Source organism: Phyllostomus hastatus, unplaced genomic scaffold (assembly GCF_019186645.2).
Source record: "Phyllostomus hastatus isolate PE091 unplaced genomic scaffold, TTU_PhHast_1.1 phas_scaffold_28, whole genome shotgun sequence".
Taxonomy (NCBI): Eukaryota; Metazoa; Chordata; class Mammalia; order Chiroptera; family Phyllostomidae; genus Phyllostomus; species Phyllostomus hastatus.
In genome coordinates, this window is record NW_025334022.1 from 20,285,336 (window position 1) to 20,313,100 (window position 27,765).

At 35.8% G+C, this 27,765-nt stretch overlaps 1 protein-coding gene across 1 annotated transcript; it reads left to right on the top strand.

Annotated features, from left to right (window-relative positions):
- Nucleotides 1–713: 713 nt before the first annotated feature.
- Nucleotides 714–26,254, top strand: SLC6A14 (solute carrier family 6 member 14). The gene is given in 15 exon segments (XM_045817572.1): nt 714–894; nt 2,145–2,310; nt 5,525–5,656; nt 7,381–7,542; nt 8,339–8,474; nt 9,847–9,979; nt 11,587–11,727; nt 17,020–17,248; nt 18,951–19,024; nt 19,026–19,077; nt 20,806–20,924; nt 21,560–21,659; nt 21,918–22,027; nt 24,367–24,534; nt 25,934–26,254. Coding segments are annotated over 15 exon segments (1,938 nt in total). The 5' UTR covers nt 714–846; the 3' UTR covers nt 26,102–26,254.
- The last annotated feature ends 1,511 nt before the right edge of the window (nt 26,255–27,765 follow it).

A 27,765-nucleotide genomic window follows, 5' to 3' on the forward strand; every position in this document is an offset into this window, starting at 1 on the left:
TCAAGGACTCCACCTTTCTTGCAAAGTGGAGTCCTTTGTTAGGGTTAGAATTTCCTATAAACCTGCTCAATAGTTTGTTTTTGTTTGGCATTGAAATACTACACAAAGCAATCCCTGTAAAGGGCAATGCTGTTGTGAAGGCTGATAAAGGTGCCTGAGACATAGGCTCAAAGTTGCTCTTTTCAGGCAGAGCCAGCTGAGTAATTCTATTTCAGTTGGCTGCTTTTCAACGCGCCTAATACAGGAGATTTTCCTCTGGGAGCAGCGTTTGCCTCAGGGGATCAAATGCTTTCTAGTGAGGGGAAAACTTTGGGAAATCCCAGGGCCAGGGCAGTTTTGTCTATTCATAAAAATCTTGGGGAACAGAATGGGCCCTATGGACAGTACTAACCCTAATCCTTGTCCCCCTCCAGCACCAGTGGAAATCAGCACTTGGCCCTAGGACAGAGCCCAGAATAAGTGAGGAGGCTAGAAATAAGCAGGGAAACTGGGAAAGCAGGTGAGATTGCTAAGGCACCTGCTGGGCTCTGAGTCAAAGCTGTCAAATGTCCTGGCTCATGCAGCTCCCGCTTTCTCATAGCCCTGCCCTTTCCTGGGGCTGGGCAGGGGATTGCTACATGTCAGTTTACCTGGGGAAAACCCAGAACCTCACTTTGGTCCCTTCCAGTAACTGACATGACAGATAGCCCTAGAGGGGGAGGAGAGAGCTTCGCTCCATAAATGGTCCCACCCCTGGACAAGGTGGTTCACTCTGACAGGTAGCAACGGGGGAGTGTGCACCTGCCACCAGTGGAGCTCAGCCAGACTGCGAGACAAGGCTGAGCAAGCAGTGGGAGTGAGTGAACAATGGACAAGTTGAAGTGTCCCAGCTTCTTCAAGTGCGGAGGGAAAGAGGTAGGGGTTTGGGGGCTGTGGAGGTGTGGAGAGCCTGGGGAGGACAATTTTAAGGGGGGGGGGCAAGTCTCAGATTTTGCTTTCTGTGGCTACCACTTCTTCTCTACATTTCTGTTCAACTGCCTTACAGTGAGCCTGACGTGTCCTCATAGAGTAAAGGGAAAATAGAGCACCTCTTACTCTGGTAGCTGAAAGACAGGGGCACCTCAGCCTATGCCTTAAGTGTGCCCTGAAAACCCTGTTTTCCACTCCTCTCTAGACTGTGTCCATATGCTGGAGGAAAATGAGAAAACACATTGTCCTTATGCGACCTGAGGAACCCTCCATACCCCAGAGCAGTTAACAGGTTGGGAGATAACCTATCTCCTCTGAAGTGGAGAGACAGCTGCTCCACCTGGTGGGACAGGAAAAATTGTCCCTGAATATTAATCTGTGGCTTTCAGAAAAACACTGATTTTACTCTCAAGATAGGGAGCAAAGATAAACTTCTCTTATCACTAAACATCCAAACCTATCAGCCTATGAAAAGGGAGTCTATGAATTTCTCCCTCCTTCCCTCTTTTCTTTTTCCTTTCCTTTCCTTTCCTTTCCTTTCCTTTCCTTTCCTTTCCTTTCCTTTCCTTTCCTTTCCTTTCCTTTCCTTTCCTTTCCTTTCCTTTCCTTTCCTTTCCTTTCCTTTCCTTTCCTTTCCTTTCCTTTCCTTTCCTTTCCTTTCCTTTCCTTTCCTTTCCTTTCCTTTCCTTTCCTTTCCTTTCCTTTCCTTTCCTTTCCTTTCCTTTCCTTTCCTTTCTTCCTTCCTCCCTTCCTTCCATGTTTTTTTTTTTAGTGGAAACTATAGTTGATACTCTAAAAAATCTTGTACAATCTTAAGTGTTGATTTTACCTAATTCATTGTAAATATTTTGTATTTCAAAACTTATTTGTCCACTTTCATTTGCCCTTCATGCTGGGTGCCACATGTAATATTTCCACCAAAATTTGGATAATCTAACCCAAAGAAGTAGTAGAAATATCTGCCTACAGAGATTTTCTATTTCAAGAGGTAAATGTAAAATAAAAGCAACCATTAGCAGAAATCTCCCCAATCTTAATAGTGTTCCCCTTGGCTCTGGTTCTATGGCTTTTGGGTTCTCCCTGTGTCTATGTCTGTTGCTCTGTCTCTCACGATCACTCTGCATTTGTGAAATTATTTTTCTTTTTTAACAGTAGAATCTCTAATAATAATAGTGTTGATGCTTTCCCTTTTCCAGAAAGTGACAGTTTCATCTGAAAATTTCCATGTTGGTGAAAATGATGAGAACCAGGACCGTGGCAACTGGTCCAAAAAATCAGATTATCTTCTATCTATGGTTGGATATGCAGTTGGATTGGGGAATGTGTGGAGATTCCCATATTTGACCTACAACAATGGCGGAGGTATTTTCTCCCACCCACTTCTTTCCCCTCCAGTTTTAAGTAGGGTTCTGTATGGCCTCTGAGGGTATTTTATGAACTGAGGAATGGTATATGATGTTTTGGGTTAGTGGGAGGATGGGAAACAAGCATACTGCATTTATTATTTTATTAGACTATATATTTATTATTTATTAGACTATAAGTTTGCAGCACCAGTTAGGAAGGTGGCTTCACAAAATCCTCAGATATAATCATGATAAAAGTTGTATATTTAGCGCTTCTGAGTTTCTCATTTGAGATCCTGTGTAATCTTCAGTTGTGACTGACTTTTCTTAATTTATAGGTTCTTGTGATAATCTCTTCAGACTTTACTGTTTTACGTAATATACAGCTGAGTCTAAGCAAAAGACAGTGAATTCTAGGTCAGATATAAGAAACTCAAGTAAATTGTTTGTGTAAATGGAGTATGGCAATGCATTTTGGAAATTTAAGTGTGGACATAGTTAATTAAAAAGTAATTAAAGGTTTAGTATTTTAAGCTGCAATATTCAGTTACATATATCCCTAATTGAATTGATTATGTAGAAGATCCTTCTAATATGCAATAGAATGTAATTCAAGACTAGGTGTTTAATTTCTGCAAAATAATACTGTTTATACCCCAGAAATCAATTAGGAGGGCTCAATTAGAGTAAGGAGAAAAAAAATAATTCTGAGATGACACACAAAGGGATACAGAATGAACTGCATAATTCTCAAGTAATGTTGAAACAACTTTTCACTTACACCATATTTTATTTACTTGTAATTACAGGTTCTCTTAGAAGTACAGAGGTGACATGCCCTTTTATTTCATAATTGGGTACCAGTGAAACTGTGCCACTGTAATTATTTTCTTGGTACAATAGGATTTTGTGTGGTGATATTTCAGTCTTATATTCCTTGTTAATTGGTTGCATTAAAAGATTCACAATGGCCTTTAGAGACTTAAGAAAGAAGCTCTGTTTATTAAAAACTTTGTGTTGGTGGCAAAAAAATTCCCCTATCTAGAGCCTATGTCATTCAGTCATGATATGTTTCTGTGATAATCTGGTGTAAGTTTGAACTGGAAAATGGGTCAGAAATCATAACCTTTTTGGTGTCTATGTCTTAAGATCTAGTGTAATGCAGAGAAGCATTCAAGTTCCTTTCCAGCCTCCTGTATTCAGGTTTAGAATAAGAAATTCCCTGTGACTCGACATCATATGTAGACCCAGTAGTTGCCATCAATTTCTAGGAACCATATTAAACTAGGTTTAATAGAGTATTTTTAAACAAAGCCAAAGCAAAATAGTATTATTTATTGTATGCCATTATCTTTCACCATTTCCTCTAATAATTAATATATTATGTGGGCTCTCAGTTTTTAAAGGTCACATCATTTTGGTAATGGGTGATCTAGGCTCTCTCAATTGCTTCTTTTTCTTTTTGCCCAATCAAAGAAGATGAACATAAAATTCAAATTTGTCAAATGTTAATAGAACCAATTTTAAATATATGGTCAGTTGAAGTTTAAAATATGGTAAAATCTGGAATCATTTTTACATGTAGATTCTTTTTAACAGTTTATGAAAGACAAATATCATACTACCTTAAGGTCTAGGTTAGCAGTATTATGAATTCATGACCACTGTATTGTATTAGCAATTTACCAGTATGGTTGTTATTAATAATGAAAAAATGTAATGGGTAAAAAGTCACATATAACACTGAGAAAAATAATTATTCCCCCCCCCCCACAGCCTATATACACTGGGCTAGCAAGCCATTGATTTCTATTGTATTTAAACAGGGATATTTTGTATTATGTTTTCCTCATATTTACCATTGACAGGATTTATACTTCTATTAGTCGCAGTAATGATAATATGCATATTGCAACATCTATAAAAACATATTTGTCCCTATATGCAAATGACTAGTAACTTGCACATGACAAGTAGTTATTGTCTCATTATTTATAGTAGAATATATTTTGAGGGTTGGAAAATGTAATTTCCAGGTATGATGTTACAGTATCATAATATGAAAAATTCATGAGAAAAAATGTAACATGGTAAATGAAATGTACATAATCCAAAAGCCCATTTTTATCCACTTATTTTCTTATTAAATTTTGTTCAGACTTCTAGAGCAATTGATCAATATGTTTAGCATTATGTCCCTGCTTTTACCCACAATGTGATAAAAGTTGTAATGAGCAATATTATGCTCCAAAAATGACCAGGGAAAACATAAAAGATTGTTTCTTAAAAAGGGAGCCTGGATAATCTAAATGTAAGATAATTAGCCCTTACGAAATTGCAAGTTTACTCTAAATGCATCTCAAAATTTTAGGCTCTTCTAACAAAAGCAATAAATTTCTTATTAAATTGAATGAAGACCCTTATAACTGGATAATAATGACTTTAACTGCAATGACTTCCACTCCAAACCACATTTAACATTTATACCCTATGTCTTAAAAATAGACTATTTTTAAAAGAGAAAGGAGGAAAACTAATTGTGAAGATATGCCATGTGCTTGCCATTTCACCAAGTGTTTTCTCATAGGTCCTGTAATTAAACTCTTACCACACACTGATGAGTTGGTACACATTGTTCTTCCTATTTACAAAGAATGCAAAGTCCAGAGGTTAGGTAAACTGCCCCAGGCTGCATAACTAACTAGTAAATGGTGGAACCAGGATATAAACCTAGTTCTATCTGGATCCAAAATCTATGATCATTTGACTCCTCTGTTTTGGTTTTTATGGGCTATTGTTTTTAATACTCACAACAACCTCATTATGAAATACAGCCAGTCCTCGAATAATGTCATTTTGCTCAACGTTGTTTTGTTATAACATTGATGAAATGCCGTAGGAGCTTACCTCTTGTTTATATCAATTCGTTTTTTTAAAATTGGCAACATTGGTAAAATTGGTTTAATTATATGCCATTTTGCTTAAAGTCTCAGAACCTATAAAGGATGTCAAGTGAGGACTTATGGTACTAGTATCCCCATTTCATAGATGAGGAATCCAAGTTTAGAAAATAAAGGACTTTCTCCCAGAAAGTAGTGAATTTGGGGCCTAAGCCCAGTAGTCTCTGACACCACTATGTAAGAATGCTTTCAAAATGTTTTGTTGGTTGTCAAAATGCCATTAAGATTTGGAGATATAATATTGCTTTTTTTTTTTTTTGCATTTTCTAGGTGCCTTCTTGATCCCTTATGCAATTATGCTAGCATTGGCTGGTTTACCTTTGTTCTTCCTTGAGTGTTCACTAGGACAGTTTGCTAGCTTAGGTCCAGTTTCAGTATGGAAAATTCTTCCATTGTTCCAAGGTTGGTATTAAAACATTTTCTATATTGTACTGACTGGCCTATTCATGCATATAGTTGTCCTCACTATTTGGAATAAAACTGTGTAAGATTTGGACAGGTTTTTAAAAAATATATTTTATTTATCTATTCTAAAGTGAGTTTCTTAGAGAGCAAAAAAAAGATTTAGATAGGTTAAAGGCAAAGATGCATCCATTTTTTCCTGCATATTTGCCAACATATAATTTAAAAATCAAATGTTAACTTTTATTTCTGGTTGTCTCAGGCTGCAGATATGGGAGGGGTAAGGAAAGCTATTAGAGAGGGTTGTAAGGGTGTCATTCCTTTCCTATTTTCACTTTTTCAGTTCTCTTGGCACATGGTCTGCTTTGCAGTCACTTCATGGCTCTGACTTTTGCTACTTTGGGTGGTTGACTTCTTGCTTTTGCATATGTTTTATAAAGCCTCATTCAGAAAAATTGAAAGGCAGGTCACAATTTTTTCCCTTGGATGTTCCTAACAGAATAAGACACCAGTAAGAAAAATTTTTAAATGCCTTGACTGTTATTAAACAGCCTTTTTATCTGAAAATCAGATATAATTTGGAATGTTCTAGCAACTGAGAACTATTTGTAAAAGCCTCAAGTATCATCAAAAATAAATCTATAGTGATGTGAACAGTATATTTTGCTGGAATATTAAGGAAACTCACTCAAAAGCTAGTCTTAAGCATAGGAGTTGCATTAAGTACGCTCAACTGCATTTTGAAACTACTGAGTTAAAGAAAACTTTGGAAGTTGTTACTGAGTTATTGAATTTTCTTTTCTTTTAGAAAATTTTAAGAAAAGATTTTTTTTTTTTAATTTTAGAGAGTGGGAGGGAGGGAGAAAGAGAGGGAGAGAAACATCAGTGTGTGGTTGCCTCTTACACGTCCCCTACTGGAGACTGACCCAAAACCCAGGCACGTGCCCTGACCAGGAATTGAACTGGTGACCCTTTGGTTCACAGTCTGGCGCTCAGTCCAATGAACTACACCAGCCAGGGCTGAATTTTCTTTACATGTACTGTAGAAATGGTGTACACTATCGCTTAGGACATTAATTCATAGGTTGTATCTTTTACTTGTCAAAATGTTGGTTTATGGATCAAAATATAAGTATTAGTCAGTGAGTCAATAGGATATGAGCTTTGAATAGTTTTTCTCTTTGTTTTTGTTTTTAAAGAATAGTACCTACTCTGACAAGAATTTACAGACTTCATAAGAACTATTAATGGATATGCCCTTGATCTTAGTACCTTTTTCTAATCAACTAAAAACTATCTTAGAAAGCCAGTCATCAAAATAATTTTATTTTATTTTTTAATCTTTTTAAAAAGATTTTATTTATTTATTTTTAGAGAGGGAAGGGAGAGAGAAAGAGAAAGAGAGAAACATCAATGTGCAGTTGCTGGGGGCCGTGGCCTGCAACTCAGGCATGTGCTCTGACTGGGAATCGAACCTGTGATGCTTTGGTTTGCAGCCTGCACTCAATCCACTGAGCTACACCAGCCAGGGCTCATCAAAATAATTTTAAATTTGAAAAGAAAGGTACTTAGACAGTTGTATTGCCTTTCTACTCCTCAAAGAAAAAGTTTTTTGAAATAACCTTATTTTAAAATAGATTTTGTGGAAATTGTGATGCAGCTTTTTTTTATGAATTAGCAAAAGAAACTTCAGTTGTTGGATTTTTAATTGTTCTGTTTTACAGGTGTGGGAATTACAATGGTCCTGATATCCATTTTTGTGACCATCTATTACAATGTCATAATTGCCTACAGTCTTTACTACCTATTTGCTTCTTTTCAAAGTGAACTACCATGGAAAACTTGTTCTTATTGGGCAGATCAAAACTGTAGCAGATCGCCAATAGGTAAAATTAATTAATTTATTTTTGAAACATTGTTAAGTCTGCTTTATTCTTTTATATTTTATAAAAAATTAAAATATTAAATCATTTTTAACTAGGTCAGGGGCAGTTTTAAGTGAGCCATACGTTAGTGATAAAAACAGAAGAAAGCATATATAACCTGAAAATTGATTAAAGCAATGTTAATTTCTGAGGACAGGCAATAAAGCTAAATAACTACTAGGAGCACTTCTTGCAGATCTAGGCTATGGGCAGGAGAGAAAACAGACAATGGAAGGTGATAAGGAGAGAAAAGCAATGTTTGATAGTCATAGTGTGTTTCAGGAGACAGTGAGTATTGCCCATGTCATATGTTGCTAATCTTTGGAACAATGCAGCATTAATATTGTAGACTGTTACCAATGGGATTGTCTTTGTATATCAGAGGATAAAGTAAAAAAGATTGAATAGTAGGGATTTAAATGTGTCATTTTCTATATAGATTAAATAAGTCCACATACTGAAAGTCCCTTAGAGCACTAAATCCCAACTGAAATTATTGTTACTTTATAGCTGTTATGACCATAAATATAATCACGGTTTAAAAGGCAAGATATTTTCATACTCCTAGGTTAGTAGTACAGATTTAAGATACTGAATGTGCATGTCTTGTTCCATTTGTACAATTTTTACCCCACCTTCATCAAGTAACAATTTAGACAGTCTTTATATATTTTACTGTTAAAACTTTCTTTCCAGGAAAGTACTCTACTAAAACTAAGTACGTGTTTGCATGTGCATTCTTTTTTATAATTTTTAGTAACTCACTGCAATGTGAGTACAAGAGGGGCGATCATCCATGTGAACAAAAGCTGGGTAGATGCCAACAATTTGACCTGCATCAATGGAAGTGAAGTTTATCAGCCAGGTCAGCTTCCCAGTGAACAGTATTGGAAGTAAGTACCCTAGACGATCTACTTCTTAAATAGATATTACTAAAAAGTTTTTTTATAAATAATGATAAAATATTAATCACTTCTTTTCTTAACTCATATAAGTAGAAAAAAGGGAAGCAGAACAAATTCTACTCCATCTGATTCAAATCTTTACCGCTCCTGTCTGAATAGTAGTAACATGCGAAATTAGCTCATAGTCAACAAATTATCATTTATAAATTAGTTATGTAAATGGGCACAACAGTGCCAGTAATTATTTATTCAGCACTGATTAATTATAGGTTGGGCCATTGCTTTGAAGAAAAAGTATTCAAATTTTAGACTGTAATTAGCAAGTTCTAATGATAAACAGTTGGATGATAAGTAATTTGTGGGTAAAATTGCTATTTAAGGCTGCAATTCATTATTATCCTTTTTGCTTATAATTGTCACTATATGGTAGAAAATATTTTGAGTTATATTTACTTTTATTATTTTGAAATGTTCTTTTTTAATTTTCCTTATTGTATACCTACCCTTTACCCTGACCTAATTTCTTGACTATTGCTGTAATGAGTTCTTTCTCATCTGCTTGCTAATGGTCCTTTGTGACCCTTTTAAAATTTGGATCTTGAATGTTCCTAAACGTCAAGCTATGAATTAAAATCCAGACCAACACAAGTCCTAGTGGAAATCACAGAATTTTAAAGAACACCTTTGAAAGAGTTATGAATAGCAGGGTCAGTTAGGTTTGGTGATAAATACAAGTACAATGAAGAAAATCTTTGATGTAATTTTTTAATTTGTATTATTATTTTTATTGTTATTCCAGTACAGTTGTCTCCATTTTCACCCCACCATGCCCCCCTGCCCCACCTACCCCCACCTCCCATCTTCAAACCCACCCCCTTTGGCTTTGTCCATGTGTCCTTTATGCGTGTTCCTTGAAGGCCTTTCCTCTATTATACCCTATTATCCTCCTCCTTTTCTCTGGTCACTGTCAGATTGTTCTTTATTTCAATGTAATTTTAAATGATGTCTTTGTTATTTTGAGAAAAATACAATAAGTAAAATGAAATAATATAATGCAAGGTTATTTTTGACATATGGACCTTTGAAATATTACAGAAAAATTATAGGGAAAGGAATCAGTAGATCTTTTATTCTAGGGCTTGCAATTACAGATCGACTGCATTTAAGCCTAAAGTCAGTCTGGCTTTTCACTGAACTATTTTTGCCCCTCCATACAACAGTATCAATAAAAGGCTAACACAGCATTGATGTATTAATAAGATAAAATACTCACGAGGCTTCCCCCCAGATTAAATGTGACAAAATTTAGTGTATTAATACAAGTGATTCTGTGTTCATAAAAGGGCTTATGTATTTTCAGCAAAGTGGCACTCCAACGCTCAAGTGGACTGGATGAAACTGGAGAAATTGTGTGGTATTTGGCACTTTGTCTTCTTTTGGCTTGGCTCATAGTTGGTGCAGCACTATTTAAAGGAATCAAGTCTTCTGGCAAGGTAATTTAGGAAACACATTAGATAGTGATGGAGTTGTTTTCCAATATCATTATAGTTCAATTATGAGCATTATCAAATGCATGTTGTTTTCCATATTGGGAACATTCAAATGTGTGAAAAGCTTTCTAAGTAGGCAGTCTAGATCTAAGAAATACACAAGATCACTGCTATCACTGAAAAAACAAAACAAGCACAAATCAGTATTAGAGTTGTGCAATTGCTCAGTCAAAACTTGGACCCTTCTAGTTGGTACAGTATTCTGTAGTTTGCAAATATATTTTAAAGTTACCTTTCCTACTATTTAAACAAGCATCTTATATACTGTAATGTTTGGTTTTTAAAGTGCAGATCCTTATTCTATAGGGTAATTATGTCAGGATTCCCCTAGTTAAGAGGAGAACAGAAAACAACAACAACAACTATATAATCATTCTCTTAAAGTTTGCTAAAAATGAATGAGAAACCTCTCTCTCAACAGAGTCCTCTTATGGAGAATATAATTTCCTCCTTCATTGTTTTATTTTTTAAAATTTCAGAAAGCACCATAATAATTTCAGAGAACAACATGAAATTTTCTCTGTGAGCAGTTGTACAGTACCCAGAAAAGTGAATGTTTACATGTTTATATCTATTAGAGTAAAATTTCCTTTAAAATGGAGAACAGGAATAACTATGGATACTATCTTTCATCCCTAGTACAATATCTAGCACATTCTGTTAATGTTCAGTTGTGATGGGACATCCTGTTAGATCTCAAAAATATTGTGAACATCACAGATCAATGGAAACTTCCCCAAAATAATGTTTCAATTGCACAGTTTTGAAAGCCTTGGTTCCTTTTTGATGTTAATATTGAAAGAATCCATTAAAAGTCATTAACCCAATGCATTAATTTTTATAGGCCTCTGGATGACTTGTTTAAATTTTATCCTTGGGCATATTATCAAACATAGGACATCTATGGATCAAAGAGATCATTCACATTAATGAAAAGCCAGCCTCAAAGGCAATCTGCTCATTTGAAATCATGTTTTATCTAGGACACAAGCAGTGCACTTGTATGTGTGCTGCCAAACTGCATTAATGGTAGCTTTAAGGATGACAATAACAACAAGTGTCTACTGTTCACTTTAATCAGCTTCCATGGGATTTGGACATCTCCTTGGAGATTATTGTCCTTCTCCTTGGGGGCTGAGTATATACTAACCATTGCAGGCTTTAAAATCATTTTATAAAACCAACTCAATGCAGTAATTTACAGAAAGGTGATATCCAGTCCCCTCAGGCATTTATAAGGATATATTTTACAAAACACTCCATCTGGATTCCAAGTTATCATTGCTGATATATTGTGTGTTTACAATACGAACCTGGGAAATACTGTTTCATACATCAGAATGTTTGCAAAATGGATAATTTGAGAGTGGTGAGAATAAGAAGAGGAAATTATGCCAACTTAACTATTGGTATCATCAGATTTATTAATAACTGAATGAAATTTTTGATACTTTATTTTGTTAATCTCAACTGGCTAATGACTTTATTTCTATACAGTTACATACTATTATTTGTAAATGAAATTAAATTTTGATTGTTTTTCTTGATAGGTGGTATATTTTACAGCTATTTTCCCCTATCTTGTCCTACTTATCCTGTTAATACGAGGTGCAACTCTGGAGGGTGCGTCAAAAGGCATTTCATACTATATTGGAGCACAGTCAAACTTTACAAAACTTATGGAAGCAGAGGTAAGACAATTTAAATTTCAAATTATCTGAGGAGATAAACCTTAAAAGCAAATGCCAAAAATCTTTGGTAACATAACAGTGTTATAATGTAGCAGCTTGCAAAAGAATATACAGTTATTAAATTTATTAGTGTTCCTGTCCACTAGGATGTTTGACTTAGCTATTTTACATGACACTAATGATTTCTTACTGGAAGTGTGATCATCATTTTTAGCAATAGGATTCTAAAAGTCCTTTTATTCATATAACTGATTCTATCTGACCACAAAGATTTGGGATTTACTGGTTTTTCAGTTTTTAAATTTTATTGTCATTCAAGTATAGTTGTCTGCCTTTCCCCCCACCACTTCCCCACCCTATTAGGGACTTATTAATCTGACAAACAGTATTTCATGCATGAATACCTATAAATTGATGACTAGGATCATGTGTTTTATTGGATAAACTCATAGTAGATTTAAAGATTACAGTTGAAAGTTTAATAGATGATATATATTTTAATTCTCTTTAAAAGTTAGTATCCCAAAAGTAAGATCAAATTTTGACAAATGAATTATGAAGTGAAACACAAATTTAAAATGGATAAAGCATTAAATAAACAAAATTGTCACTGGCACCAGAAACATAAACATGCGTCATGGATATAAATTGGGTAACCCTATTTTAACTTTCCTCCATCTTCAGATAATGGCTATCTGAATCACAGGTACATAAAACCTTTTACAAAAACTTTTACAATTTTGAATGTAAGGAACATCAAAAGTAAGTGTAGCCCATATACTATGCTTGTCTTGATAACAACCTAAAAATGCACTCACTTTTTTATTAGTCACATCTGGTAATGTTATCCAAAATAGATATTTTTGTTTGCTATTGTATACTTTGTGGAACTCATGCTTATTTCCAGCAATTGCTATTTTCTTTTCTTTTTTAAAATTTTATTTATTTATTTTTAGAGAGGGAAGGGAGGGAGAAAGAGAGAGAGAAACATCAATGTGCGGTTGCTGGGGGTCATGGCCTGCAACCCAGGCATGTACCCTGACTGGAAATCGAACCTGTGACACTTTGGTTTACAGCCCGCGCTCAATCCACTGAGCTATGCCAGCCAGGAGCAACTGCTATTTTCTAAACACAGACATACCTCATTTTATGCTACTTTGCATTATTGCACTTCTCAGATAATGTGATTTTTACAAATTGAAGTTTGTGGCAACTCTGCGTTGAGCAAATCTGTTGGCACCATTTTTTCAACAGCACTTGCTCACTTCATGTCTCTGTCACATTTTGGTAACTCCTGCATTACGTCAAACTTTTAAATTATTAATATTTGTTATTTTTGATGTTACTATTGTAAATATTGAGGTACCACAAATCACACCCATATAGGACACTGACCTTAATCTATAAATGTGTGTGTTCTGAATGTTCCACACATTAGCCATTTTCCCATCTCTCTCCCTCTTCTTGGGGCCTCCCTATTCTCTGAGATAGAACAGTATTGAAATTAGGTTGATAAACAACTCCACAATAGCTTCTAAGTGTTCAAGCAAAAGGAAGAAAGGCACATCTTTCATGTTAAATCAAAAGCTAGAAATGATTAAGCTTACTGAGGAAGGCATATTGAAAACTGAGATAGAGGAGACTTCCAGTCAAGACGGTGGCATAGGTAAACGTGGCTCACCTTCTCACAGCCACATCAAAATTACAACTAAACTATTGTAACAGTCATAGCCTGTATGTCCTTTTCCATATGAACAACTGTAATCCTGCTTTTCCCATCCTTGTCTGTTATTATAGATGCAACATTTTATCTAAGAAGGGGAACCTTCATTTTCCTTAAACACCATAACTTTGAGCACAGTTGGAAAATCCCTTTCATATTCTTTACGTTGCTTTTACCAGACTCAAATCACCTGGGCTTTATAGTTCCTTGAAGCTATCCATAAATTTTATATGAATATTTTTTATTGGTCTGTGTTTCTGTGTCTCTATTATCTTTAAAGCTCCTTGTGAAACATAAAATTTAATCCTCCCAGCTCTCCACTGCAACACAAACACTACTTCCACTGCTTCTTTGGGTTTGCTGGCAATTAGAATATTTTCTTAGATCTAAAAAAAATTCCTCTCTGTCCACATACTAGGCTTAGGATGTGTATTTTTCCTTATTTTTGTATATTTTATTTCTATTGAGATCTGTAGTAGAGTAGAGAGCCATACAAATTTATAGCTAGAAGGATCTTCAGCTATTACTTTACTAGCTCACTCATTTTACAGCAGTAACATTGCAACCCAGAAAGATTCATATTTAGTTAAGTTTATACAACCAATTTCTGCATCTTGAATTAAGATTTCCTAACCCCTAAAGTAATTATCTTCTATATAGCTATGAGATTGGTAGACATGGACATTATAACTATCTTTAGAATTTTGCTTCACTTTTCTTTGCAACCTAGGTAAACATTATGGTATTCTGTAATGTTTTTAGACAACTCACATCTGCCACACCATTTCCAGCTCCCTCTAATTCACATAGGCATACATAATATAACACGTAAAAGAAACTGAACAACCAAGATAAGTGTGTTATTTATCTTTTAACATGTGCAACCACCTAAGAAATAAGAGAACATTTTATTTCTAACATGATTTTGTTATATATAAGTAAAATAGCCATGATCCATCTATCTATCTATCTATCTATCTATCTATCTATCATCTATGTATCTATCAACTATCTATCATCATCTATCTATCCATTTGCTTCCTACTGGCTTCTCACCATTGTAAAACAGTTACAGTGTAACAACAATCTAATATCAAGCTGTACTTTGAAGGTCTAGTAATATTCATTTTACTGTATAAAAACTTTATTTCTATTGTAATTGAAAATAGATTATATACCTTTCAGGGGGGAAATTATTGTTTTTAACTTCCATAAGTAAGTATCAATTCATGTTTACTTCCTATAATAACAATAATAGCTACCATTGAGCATCCTACTAATTGCTTTACATGTTTCTCACATCATTTTAGGATACATAATAATTATCATTGTTGCCATTTCCATTTTATAGATGAAAGAACAGGTTTAAACATGTTAAATAAGTTGAAGTCAAAGAGAGTGAGAGATATTGGATGTAAACTTTATTCTTTTTGACTACAGAGCTAAAACTCTTAGTCACATCATATAGCCTGCTTCCACTGACCAGTCCTGTTTTCAGATAAACTCAAACAAGACTTTTTGATCAAACATATGCCTGCTCTATTATTTGAAATCTGCACAAATAGATTTTTAATTTGGGTTTATTTATTCTGATGTTATATCTACAGAATTTCACTATTAAATGGATTTACCTAGATTAGTTTCTAAGATTAATTATTGTCCTTTAGAAAAGGTACAACAGGGGTAAATTGTAAAAGGGAGAATAATTGAGGAGTGGAGTAGGTTGAGATGAAGAGAAAGGGGCTGCTTAAAGTGGTGAGGCCAGTTACATGAGGCTCTAATCAAAACATGGAATGAGGCAATTGGGTGATCTAAGGGATGCCTAAAAGTATCATCATGTTCAAAAATTGCCTAGTACTATCCTTGTTAGAATAATGCTTCTGTTGTCTCTAAATTGATATGTAGAGTCAAGAGAATTCCAATAAAATCCCCAGCATATTTTGTTGTGGAACTTGAAAACTGATTCTAAAATTTATGTGAAAAAGACAAAATATAAGTGCTTCTGAAGAAGTGAAGACTTGTCCTACCAGATACAAAAAAAATATTATAATGCTATAGGTATTAAAATAATGTGGTGTTAGCATTGGTATAGACATATAGACCAGTAGAAAAGAATAGTAACCCCAGAAATACTCATGAGCATATTGAACTTGATATATGGGGGAGGTGGCAATGCATATCAATGAGAAAAGGACGAACTATTTAATTGACATAATTGGTATCTAACTGACATAATTAATTATATCAATGATCTTTGGACAATTGATATTCTATTTGAGAAAAAATTCATTGATATTTCCAATTTAATATACATGATATCAATTTCAAGTGAGTCAAAACTTAAAATAAACAAAACTTTAAATCTTTTAGAAGAAAATATAGCATGCTATCTTTATGACCTTGGGTTAAGGATTATTTTTTAAGGATTATTTTTCTAAGAGAAATGAAGGATAATACAATACAAGCAAAGATGGACACCTTTAGCTACATTAAAACAACAAAATCTTTGTTTCATACAAGGACACAATGATAAGAGATGAAAAAATAAGCCACAGATTGGGGGAAAAAATTAACAAATATAGTAGACAAAGGATTAGAATCCAAATTACATAAAGTATCCCCAAATATCCAGTAAGGCAAATAATGCAAACAAAAATGGCAAAAGACATGAACAGGAATTTCACAGACAAAAACAACTGTGCAGTATAATACATTAAAACATACTAACCATAAAAATTCATTAGGATAATCAGCTCTCACTTCACAGCCACTAGATTAGACTGTATTAAAAATTCTGACCAAAGTTAGCAAGGATGTGGAGGAATGGGAACTCTCATACCCAGCTGGTAGAAGTGCAAGGTGGTATAACAATTTTGAAGGATAAGTTGGCAATATTTAGTTAAAGAGAAGATTCATATATTCTATGACATCACAGTTCCACAACCAAATATGAGGAGACAGACAAGAATATTCACAGCTACCTTATTTCTAATAGCAAAATCCTTCACAACCTAAATGTCCATCAATAGGATAAAGGATGGAGTGTGATATACACAGTGGGGCAATACAGCAGTCAAACAAATGTTTAAAACTACATATATTTAACTGAACCATATGAATTTGCCTATAGTCTTTCATGTTTGACTTATAAAATTGAAATGTCTTATGGTTCAAATTGATAAGGGATAAATTTCATACAATACTGACTGGAAAAGGAAGTTGTATACATTTACATGTATTAAAAAAACTTTTCCATAAACTCCAAAAATGCAAAGCTAAATGTTGTAGTATTTAGGTTTACATATATATGTGGTAAAATATAAAGAAAAACAAGACAATGATAAACACAAAAGTCAGGATAGCAGTTACCACTGGAGGTTGGAAGGGTAATATGATTAAGAAGGACCATGCAAGGGCTTTAAAAGACTGATAACATTTTATTTCTTAGGCTTAGTAGTGGGTACTTGCATGTTTATTTCATTATATTTATTCATTTGTATGTATAAAATATTTTATGTAAATGATAATTAAGAGTGTGTGTTTTTAAATATTTAATTATTTTCTCATAGGTTTGGAAAGATGCTGCAACTCAGATATTTTACTCCCTCTCAGTGGCTTGGGGTGGCTTAGTTGCTCTATCATCTTACAATAAGTTCAATAACAACTGCTACTCAGATGCCATTGTGGTTTGTTTAACAAACTGCCTAACAAGTGTGTTTGCTGGATTTGCTATTTTTTCTATATTGGGACACATGGCTCACATATCTGGACAGGAAGTTTCTCAAGTTGTAAAATCAGGTATGGAATTTCTTATTATTATTAACTTTGTTTGTTAATGTTTATTATATTTTTTCCATTACCATTTAGTCCCCTTATACCCTACTCTGCCCAGCATTGTGACACTGTTGTCGATGTCTATGAGTCCTTTTACCTTTTGCTCAATCCCTCCACCCTGTAACTCCCCCCACAGCTGTGATCCTGCTCTCTATGAGTATGACTTTACTTGCTAGTTCAGTTTTTTCATAAGATTCAACATGAGTGAAATCATATGGCACTTGAGTTTCTTGGACTGGTTTATTTCACTTAGCATAATGTTCACCAGGTCCATCCATACTGTTGCAAAGGGTAAAATTTTCTTTTTTATGGCTGAGTTGTATTCCATTGTGTAAATGTCCCATAGTTGTGCTATCTACTCACTTACTGATGGACACATGTGAAGCTTCTGTATCTTGATGATTGTGAATAATACTACAGTGAACATAATGGTATTTATGTTCTTTCAAATTAGTGTTTTGGGTTCCTTCAGATATATTCCCAGAAGTGGGATTGCTGGGTCAAAGGGCAGATCCATTTTTAATTTTTTGAGGTATCTCCATACTGCTTTCCATGGGGGTTGCACCAGTCTGCATTCCCACCAACAGGGCAAAAAGGTTCCCTTGTGTATATATGTATAAGTACATGTATATATGTGTATATATGTATGTATATGTACCCATATGTACATACATATATATGTTTCTCTATGGGCGATTACAATATTGGTCTGAATCTTTAAAACACATTAACATCATGTAGCCAGAAACCCAAGTGACTTTTTATGTCTGGCTGTGTCCAGGCAGAACTAGTGTGATGAATGAACTTCCTAACCTTAAACACATTAGCTAGGGTTGCTTAATTATCTGGATAGAGAGTGTCAGGAAAATAATTCTAGGGTACTTTTAAGTAAGACTTTCTTATTAAATTTTTATTTATGGTTAGTGTCATTTGATGGAGAGACTGATGAATGAGAATAGAATGTTAGAACTAGAAGGGACCTTGGAGGTCACCCAGTGTCCAGCTCCTCATTTACAGAGGAGGGGACAGATGCACAGAAATGTTAAATCTTGCAGAAAATCAAATAATTAGGAAGTGAGAGTGCCTAGACTAGAAGCGAATTCTCCTGAGGCCTACGTTGGTCATCTGGGAGGATGGAGAATCGAAATACTTAAAACTAAGTGTCACGTAGTATAATTGAAAGTTTTAAAAACATCTCTAAAGATAACATACATCAAATAGAAAATAAGATTTAATTATGATTTTGGGCACACATTTGAAGAGATGGTTGGACACTAAGAAGTTCCATAAACATATTTTTTTGATAGTGTAATTCTTTTAGAATTTCTAGGGTACATAGGTAACCGAATTTAGGTTTCCAAGTTTAAGATAGCTGTTATTGTTCATCAAACTTAAAAAATAAAGTCAGTTAAACAAAATCAATGACGTAGTTTAGATTTCCTACGAGACAAATGTAACCAACGTCACGTGTTCACACTATCACATTGCACAACAACCACACCAAATGCTTTTAAAGTGAAAGTGAAACAGCGGCTAAAGAATGTATATCATGAATTGGGTCGCCAAATTCAAATGAAATTCTTCTAGTATGTAACTTTGAAAATATCCAATTATGTCACTTTTCTTGGGAACTAATTTAAATGAAAATGCTATGTATTTTTCTCAGGTTTTGATTTGGCATTCATTGCTTATCCAGAAGCTCTAGCCCAACTCCCTGGTGGGCCATTTTGGTCCATATTATTTTTTCTTCATGCTGTTGACTTTGGGTCTCGACTCTCAATTTGCTTCCATTGGTAAGTAATGCTTCCAGGGTTCACCCATCCCTCTTATATTGCACTCATGTTTCCCCTACTTAAAAACATTCTTTTCTTAACCCTCGTTGCCTCTCCTAGGTTTTACTCTAAGAATAATCTTTCTAAAACTTCTTTTTAGCCCTTGCTGGTGTGGCTAAGTGGATGGAGCGCCGGCCTGTGAACCAAAAGGTTGCTGGTTCCATTCCCAGTCAGGGCACATGCCTGGGTTGCGGGCCAGGTCCCCAGTTGGGTTACCACACATTGATGTTCCTCTCCTTCTCTCCCTCCCTTCCCTTCTCTCTGAAATTAAATAAACAAAATCTTTTTAGAATTTTAAAAATTCTTCTTAATAAATTAAAAACTACAAAGTAGTCATGAGCCAGACACCCAAAATGAGCAAACATTAATACTTTACCATATTTGCTTCAGACATTTTTTAGAAAACTAAACTGTTACAGATGAATTTGAAGTATCCCATGCTTCTCTCCCTAATACCACTCACATTTCTCCCTTCCTAGAAATAAACATCACTGTGAATGATGTTATTCAACCCGTGTTTGTATACATGATATAATGTACCCATAAATACTGTGAATGTTCAATGCCCCCCCCCCAAATGTGAAATTTCACTTCATACATACCATTCTGACAGTTGTTTTTTATGTACTATCAACACATATATGTCTATGTGTTCATACATAGACATATAGATGTAGCTAATTCATGATGTGTTGCTGTAACGATGGGGGCATTTGGATCATTTCCGGCTTTGAACACTTGCACACACTGCTACACTGACTATTCTTTACGTGGCTCTATGTACACATAAGAATCTTCCTTAGGGTACACACTTAGAAATTCTGAAATTGTTTTTATTATATCATCCTCTTACATAAGACATTTTATTTATTTTTTCATCCTCACCTGAGGACGTTTCTTCTTTGCTTTGAGAGAGAGAGAAAGGCAGGGGGGAGAGAGAGAGACAGAGAGATAGAGATGGATGTGAGAGACATCGACATGAGAGATATCAATGTGATAAACATCGCTTGCCTGGTCGTCTTCTTGTTCATGTGCTGACCGGGGACAGAACCTGAAACCCGGGTATGTGCCCTGACTGGGAATGGAACCTGCTGCTACCTTTCAGTCTATGGGCGAGGCTCCAACCAACTGAGCCACACAGGTTAGGGCACATGAAACATGTTAATAGCTTACTGTTTATAGGATAAAGTCCAGCCTCCTCTAATTCATTTTCCAAGCCCGCAAATATTTCAAACGTGTTTCTTAGTCCTTTCACTCATACATTTTTCTACTTTTAAGCCAGTGCCCGTTTCGTGAACACGTTAATTTCTTAAACCTGGAAGGCCTTTCTGTCTCCATGTCATTTATTCAAATGTTCACCTTTTTGGAAAGCTGCGCTGGACTTCTTCCTTTCCTATAACTCTCTCAAACTGCTTCAGCCCTCAGGGACCTGTTTCCTTATAGTTGCTACCAATGCAAATCCTTATAAAACAGACTAAGACTGACAAATCCAGCCGCATTCGATTTTTATCAGCACTGGTGAGTGGTGACTGCCAGAGAAAGGACTCTGTGGCTCTCAAAAGCAAGGAGCAGGGCCCAGACCGCATGCTCAACATATATTTGTAATTTCATTAACATAAGTTGAATTCTGTGATTAAACTCATTGGCAAATGAGTTGACATATGACATGCTATTTTTTCCCTTCTGAAGAAACGATCACAACAACAATTCAAGATTTATTTCCCAAAGTGATGAAGAAAATGAGGGTTCCTATAACTTTGGGTTGCTGCTTGGTTTTGTTCCTCCTGGGTCTCGTCTGTGTAACTCAGGTATACTACCGTATTTTTATAGACAAAATATTACTTGGAATATTTACCTATATCTAAATGAGAAATTCTGAATTGACATTCAATTATTATCTAAATGAGAAAATCAAGGTTTAAGAGGATGTTTAATGACAAGTCCCAGTCTGATTTGGACCAAGGTTTTCTGAGTTTTAGTTCAGGCTGTTTCCCTGGATAGCACAATTTCAATAGTAAGTATAGTTTGCAGAGTGGGGGGAGGCCCAATAAGGAGCACTTTCCTTAACCACAATAAACTTTTAGACTTTAAAAACACACTCTATATCTTGGCCGCTACTACGGAACACACAGACACTGCCTATCATTTTGACGATTAACTATCTGACTCGGCACAGAATAAAAGGAACATCCTTTTTGGGATATTTAAATCCACATCTGTATTCACATGCGAAAGCATTCCTTTTCACATTTTTGGCAGAAATGAAACCAAGGAGCGTATGTTATAATCAAATTAACAAATTTAATTTGAATGTCTAATCAATCATAAAAATAATGACAAGTTATACTTAGAAGTAATTGATTTTTAAAAATTATTTTATTGTTGTTCAATTACAGTTGTCTGTATTTTTCCCCACCCCTCCCCCCATGATTTTTTTTAATAGGCTGGGATTTACTGGGTTAATCTGATTGACCATTTCTGTGCTGGATGGGGCATTTTGATTGCAGCTATACTGGAAATAGTAGGAGTCATCTGGATTTATGGTAAGTTGTGACTATACACTTATCTATACTTTATATGAGAATAATTTAGTTTGATCATTTCCACTCTGTGCACTGTAATGGTAAATTACAATACAACTGGGCAAAATATATGATATATATTTATAAATAAAATGTAAAGGTGTATGCTCTGTTCCTGTAGTATAGGGAAACATTCTGGCAGAAAATTTGGAGCCACAATGATTAATGGAGGGAAAACGAGCAAAGACTGAATGCACTGTTTGTCAATTATTTTGTTAGGAGGGAACAGATTCATTAAAGATATAGAAATGATGATTGGAGCAAAAAGGTGGATATTCTGGCTATGGTGGAGAGCCTGCTGGTTTGCCATTACGCCTGTTCTTTTGATTGTAAGTATTAATATGGTATGGATTTCGTGTCAACAAGATATATTTAAACATTTGTAAGATAAAATGGAATAACTCACATTGGAGACCATAAGGCAAAGTAATATCATAAATTAATGATTTTCAACTTCTGCTTTATTTTTTTAATTTTTAAAAGATTATTTATTTATTTTTAGAGAGGAAAGAGAGAGAAGGGGGGAGAGAGAGAGAGAGAGAGAGAGAGAGAGAGAGAGAGGGACATCAATGTGTGGTTGCTGGGGGCCATGGCCTGCAACCTAGGCATGTGCCCTGACTGGGAACTGAACCTGCGAGGCCTGGTTCACAGTCCGTGCTCAATCCACCGAGCTACGCCAGCCAGAGCGACTTCTGCTTTATGACTGGTGCCTCTGAGTTGCCTAAATTAAATGCCTCTGCTGTATTAGTTTTGAGGCCATGGGTTTAAACATTTACTTTTTGACAAAGTAAACAGGCTCCTATAGACTTAAATTTCCCATATATTTAAGATTTACCAGTAGGATAAATAAATAGAAACCATTCGTTTGCTCATTCCCTAAAAAATATGCTAGGTACAGACAATGCAAATATGAGCATGGCCTCTGCTTTCATGGAATTCAATCCAAATACACGGATTGCTAAGAATCAACACTCCTATTTCAATGCATATTTTTGTCTGTATAGGAGGTACTTACTACATTCTATTACCAAAAGAAACTCAGCTGTGACGGTGGAGACAATAGCTTATGTCAGTAAATGTAACAGTTGTTGCTCTTTAGGAGCTGAGGGAAAGCACAGTCCGTTGTACTGGAGAGGCATGGCATACAGACACGCTATCTTCAAGTAACAAGAATTCAGGGCAATACATGGCTGCATGCCAACATAACACTGAATGGGATAGACAATTATCCACGACCAAAGACAATGGGGTGGGTGTGACAGTCACAAAGCTTCACAGAGGATGTTTTGGTTCTTATTGCCTCCATGATTCAACGGTTTGCCTAGAAAAGGCCATTAAAGAATTTGATCTAAAATTTGCTTCACATCTGAAGTGCCATGCTTATTTGCTTTCAGAGGAAATTAATTTTTTTAACATTACAAGGTCAGTTTCAAGTTGTGACCAGTTTCAGACTAAATGTGCTGAATTAAAATATTTGGATGCCCTACATTCTCGCTAAATGATTTTGACAGTGCTGGGAAGTATAGTTTGGCCCTTCTGACGAGTCTCTGTAATAAACTAAGACCCTTATCAAATCAGAAGACCTAACTAGACTTTTAGCCAACCAACTTTCACTGATTACACAGGTTTGACAACTGAGTTTATTTTTAAATGCAAGCTATTGACCATGACATGATATACATCATCAGCCGTTTGAGTCAAGTTACATACATTGAGCTTCACTGTCCCTCATTCTTCTCTTGTAGTTATGTAGGATTATGGTAATTGTAAAAAGTATTTAAATGACTGTTGCTAAATTAATGGAATTAAGCTATTTAATTTTGAAATTAAATTTGATTATCCATTTTATAAAGACTCTTGCATCTAAACACATTCTAAACTAAATTTAGAGGAACTACTACTAGGTGATTTTTGGTTTTGATCACTTCATTTTGTTTTACAAATTTCTAAATATCTGATTAGCTTTAGGCTACAACATGTTTTTTTAAGAGATTTTAAAGAAAACTTGGCCTTAACATGTTTCAGCTTTAAGATTCAGATTTGTTTCACCCAAACATACATTGAACTTTTTTTTTTCTCGAGAGGCTGGAAGCAAAGTGTGCTTTGGTAAATATGCGCGTACTACTAGAAAGTGAGTGCGTGAGTGCTTGGATGTGGAGTAGGGATGCTCCATGTGGTGGGAAATATGAGAAACAATTGCTAAGCCAGGAGCAACAGCATGTTCACTAATTTGTACTTTACATTCTCATTGAATTAATTCACATGTGGGCTAGCTTATGGTGTAGAATAAAACCATGCTACTACAAGTTAAAAGTTAATAACAAAATTTCTGGTATTATTTTACTCTCCCTCAGGTATATTTTATGGTATTTTATTGAAATACATGTTAGACAAGTATTAGTATGTTTTATACATGTGTATGTGGGGGTGCTAATTTTGGAAGAATTTATTCAAAGCCAAATACAAATTACATAGTTTGGTTCATTTAGTATTGCCGTCTTCTGGCTAGTTACCTGGTTGTCTTAGTTCCTCAAATGTGTTTTCATCCATTGTCATTGCTTTATTTCTAAGGGATGGAATCAAGTTGCTAATAATTAGCGCAATTGAAATCACTTGTGCAATGAAGTCTGATCTGCAGCATTGTCTTTTCACGTGTTAACTTTCACAGGCAATTTTCATCTGGTCACTGGTGAAATTTGACAGACCTGATTACGCTAAAATTCCATATCCTGACTGGGGAGTTGCTCTAGGCTGGTGTATGATTATTTTTTGCATTATCTGGATTCCAATTATGGCTATTATAAAAATAATTCAAGCTAAAGGAAACATCTTTCAGGTAAGCACGTAAAATCAATATTATTTGTTCACCAGTCCAGGTCAAGTCCCCTCCATCACCCTTTATCCCCCCTTTGCCCTCTCCTACCTTTCCCCACCCCCTTTCCTTCTGGTAATCACCATGCTGTTGACTCTGCGGGCTTTTCCATCCCTTCACCTTCTTCAAGCTGTCCACCTAACCCCTCCCCTCTGACAGCTGTCAGTCTGTCGTCTCTATCCATCAGTCTGTTTCTATTTTGTTTTTTAGTTTATATACAGATGATGTATTCTAGCAATGCACCTCTGAAACCTATATAATTTTATTAACCAATATCACCCCATTAAATTCAATTTAAAATTAATATTATTTGTACTTCATATAAAGCACTAGGATCAAACCAAAGATTAATCTACCCATATGGTGGTAATGTGAGATTATGACCATGAGATCAAATTCAAATTAATCACTCTTTCCTTTAGACTGCTTTTATACCTGAGACGAACATTCACTACTATGTGCATAACATTGTATTATGCTGTACACAGATTTGCGTGTCTCCCTGTACTAGACTACAAGCTCCTTTAAGAAGAAGTCTTGCCTTGCTTGTTGCTGTAGCCTCAGGCCCTGTTAGAGTGCTTAGCACATGAAAGTTATTATATCTGTACTGGTACTAACTTGTTCTTGAAGATGTTGCAATGCAGATGATCTTTTAGTTTTATCCCTACAATCTTCACTTTTAAAACATGGTCACACACACACAGGCACACACACAACATCCTGGTTTCTTTATAATGCATTTCCTAATAGCATGTTTAGACTGAAAAAGCCTGGTAAATGACCTTGAACACAAACTAGATCCTAAGTCATCCCTCTTCCATGGAGGCCTAGGGGGATGGAGTTGGTTACGACACATCACTAAGACAAAGGGCAATGGCAAGGTAAGCTCAGCAGTCAGATTTTAAATAAACGTAAGCCCGTTCAAGAATGGATGTAGATCAGTTGTTTCACCCTGGAGCTCCCTCTCTTTGGTTCTTGAAAATTCCCAGGTATACACTGGTTTACCTGGGAAAACAGGTAAACCTAACTGTCACCCTAAGGGCAGGGCAAGGAAATTTAACATCCTAGCTCTGGCTGGTGTGGCTCAGTGGATTGAACACTGGCCTGCAAACCAACTGGTCACCAGTTCCATTCTCAGTCAGGGCACATGTCTGGGTTGCTGGCCAGGTCCCCAGCTGGGAGAGTGCAAGAGGCAACAGATCAATGTATCTCTCCTGCTCTCTGTCCCTCCCTTCCCTCTCTAAAAATAAATAAATAAAATCCTTTTTTAAATTTAACATTCTAAAATAAAAATGTAGTTTTATATTTATTTATGTACAGATCGTAGCGCTTAAGTTCTAAGACAGCATTTTTCCCATTTCAGCGCATTGTAAGCTGCTGCAGACCAGCTTCTAACTGGGGCCCATACTTGGAACGACACCGCGGGGAGAGATACAAAGACATGGCAGATCCTAAGGAAGACACCGACCATGAAATACCTACTATCAGTGGCAGTGGGAAACCAGAAACCAGAATAAGTTCTAATTTTTAAGAATATGTGCCTGTGCAATGTGATTGCTTTAGAATAGAGAAAATTTTATTTATTTGTATGTTAACTGAACAAAAATGTATATATTATGTTCATAATAGTAAAACAACTGTTTTTCTCATTTAAGCAGGAATGTAATATAAAAATGTGAATGTACTAATTTTTATCAATGTGCTTATTGTATTTCCTTTAGATGATCTATCTGGATAGCACACATTATCTGCATTTCACAGTAACATTTCTGTTGCGCGTGGGTCACCGGCCAGCAGTGACCACGGAACACTGTGGATGGCTCGACAATAAACACGCGAGAAATAACAACATGCACAGAGACAAACTAGTTTCTGTGGGGAAGTAGGGACGAAATGGCCACCCCCCCTAGTGGGGAGCGCGCCGATCCACCGTCCATACCTGCTTTTATTAGGCTCATTTTGCATAATAACTCAGGTAACGTACAATACTCATTAGGGGAAGTAAGGAATATAGAAAACAAAGAGCTCTGCCAGTCTATTGAGTTGGGGGTCAAAGAGCTGTAAGGCTGAGGAACAAACTAGCTTCCTCCTAAGACCCTCCTCATTCAACTGAGAGCATTCTTGAACAAAAGAAGGTTTCACAGTAATTTACATGTTCTTTCTTAGGCCTGATCACCCCGGGAAATCCGCACTTCCCAGTACCGAGCTGTACTTCCCCGTCATTGTTTCAGGCTTAGGTGGAGTGCAGGAACTAAGGCCACCGAGAGATAAGGAGATTTTCTTCCGGACGCTGAGAACTCAGACTTTGTCAAAGCCGAGGAGTGAGGGTCCATCACCCCCCTTTTGCTGCAGCCCCCCCAAGTCCTTCTTTTGGGGGGCCTCCCAAAAGTGATCGTGCCTGGCTTGGGTTGTTCCCCCCGTGGGGAATCTTACCCGTCTTTGGCTAATCGACCAAGCTTTTTGGGGGTTCAGTTATGAACAAAGCAGCAGAAGCAGCATTCCTGCCAGGAAGATAAGCTTTTGTCTCCTTGCCGGCTCACGGTTCCAAGGGCGTTCCCTTAGCCTTAGCTAGGCGGGGGTTTCAGCTTCTAATACCAGTCAGGGCGGTTCCCAACACATTTCTGTACATATTACCATCCAGTTTTTCTAATGTAGTGAAGGTTGACATCTGAGCGAATTATATAGAAAATAGTTATATTTTCTACCACACAAGTTTTAAAATATTGCGTGCTAATATTTTCTTGCTATATAGACTTTTCTCCATAAACCTGGAGAAAATAAATCAGTCTATTTAAAAGAATGTGTTAAAATTGAAGGCCTCAGTCGATTAGAAATGTTATACATATGTGGAAAAAATGGACTATGTATATAGCACGAGAACTGTAGTTTAATACTTGTGATCGAAATGTCTAAAAACTTCATGTATTTATGGCTCACCTTTCATTGTGAACTTCATAGTTATGTTCTTTATTTTCATATGTTAAAAAGGACAGAAAAATTAGGATGCTGTGGCCAGTAAGTGAGAAATCTAGAAAACGGAAACCGGGGTCTTGGACTACTTCTCCATGTAACGTCTGTCCTAGGTTACATTTGAAAGGAACATCTGACCCATCTAGTTTGTACTGTTTCACAAAATTCAGAATAGTTCATTGGACTCTCTGAAATCTAGGTGTCATTTCAAATAGACTATGGAAC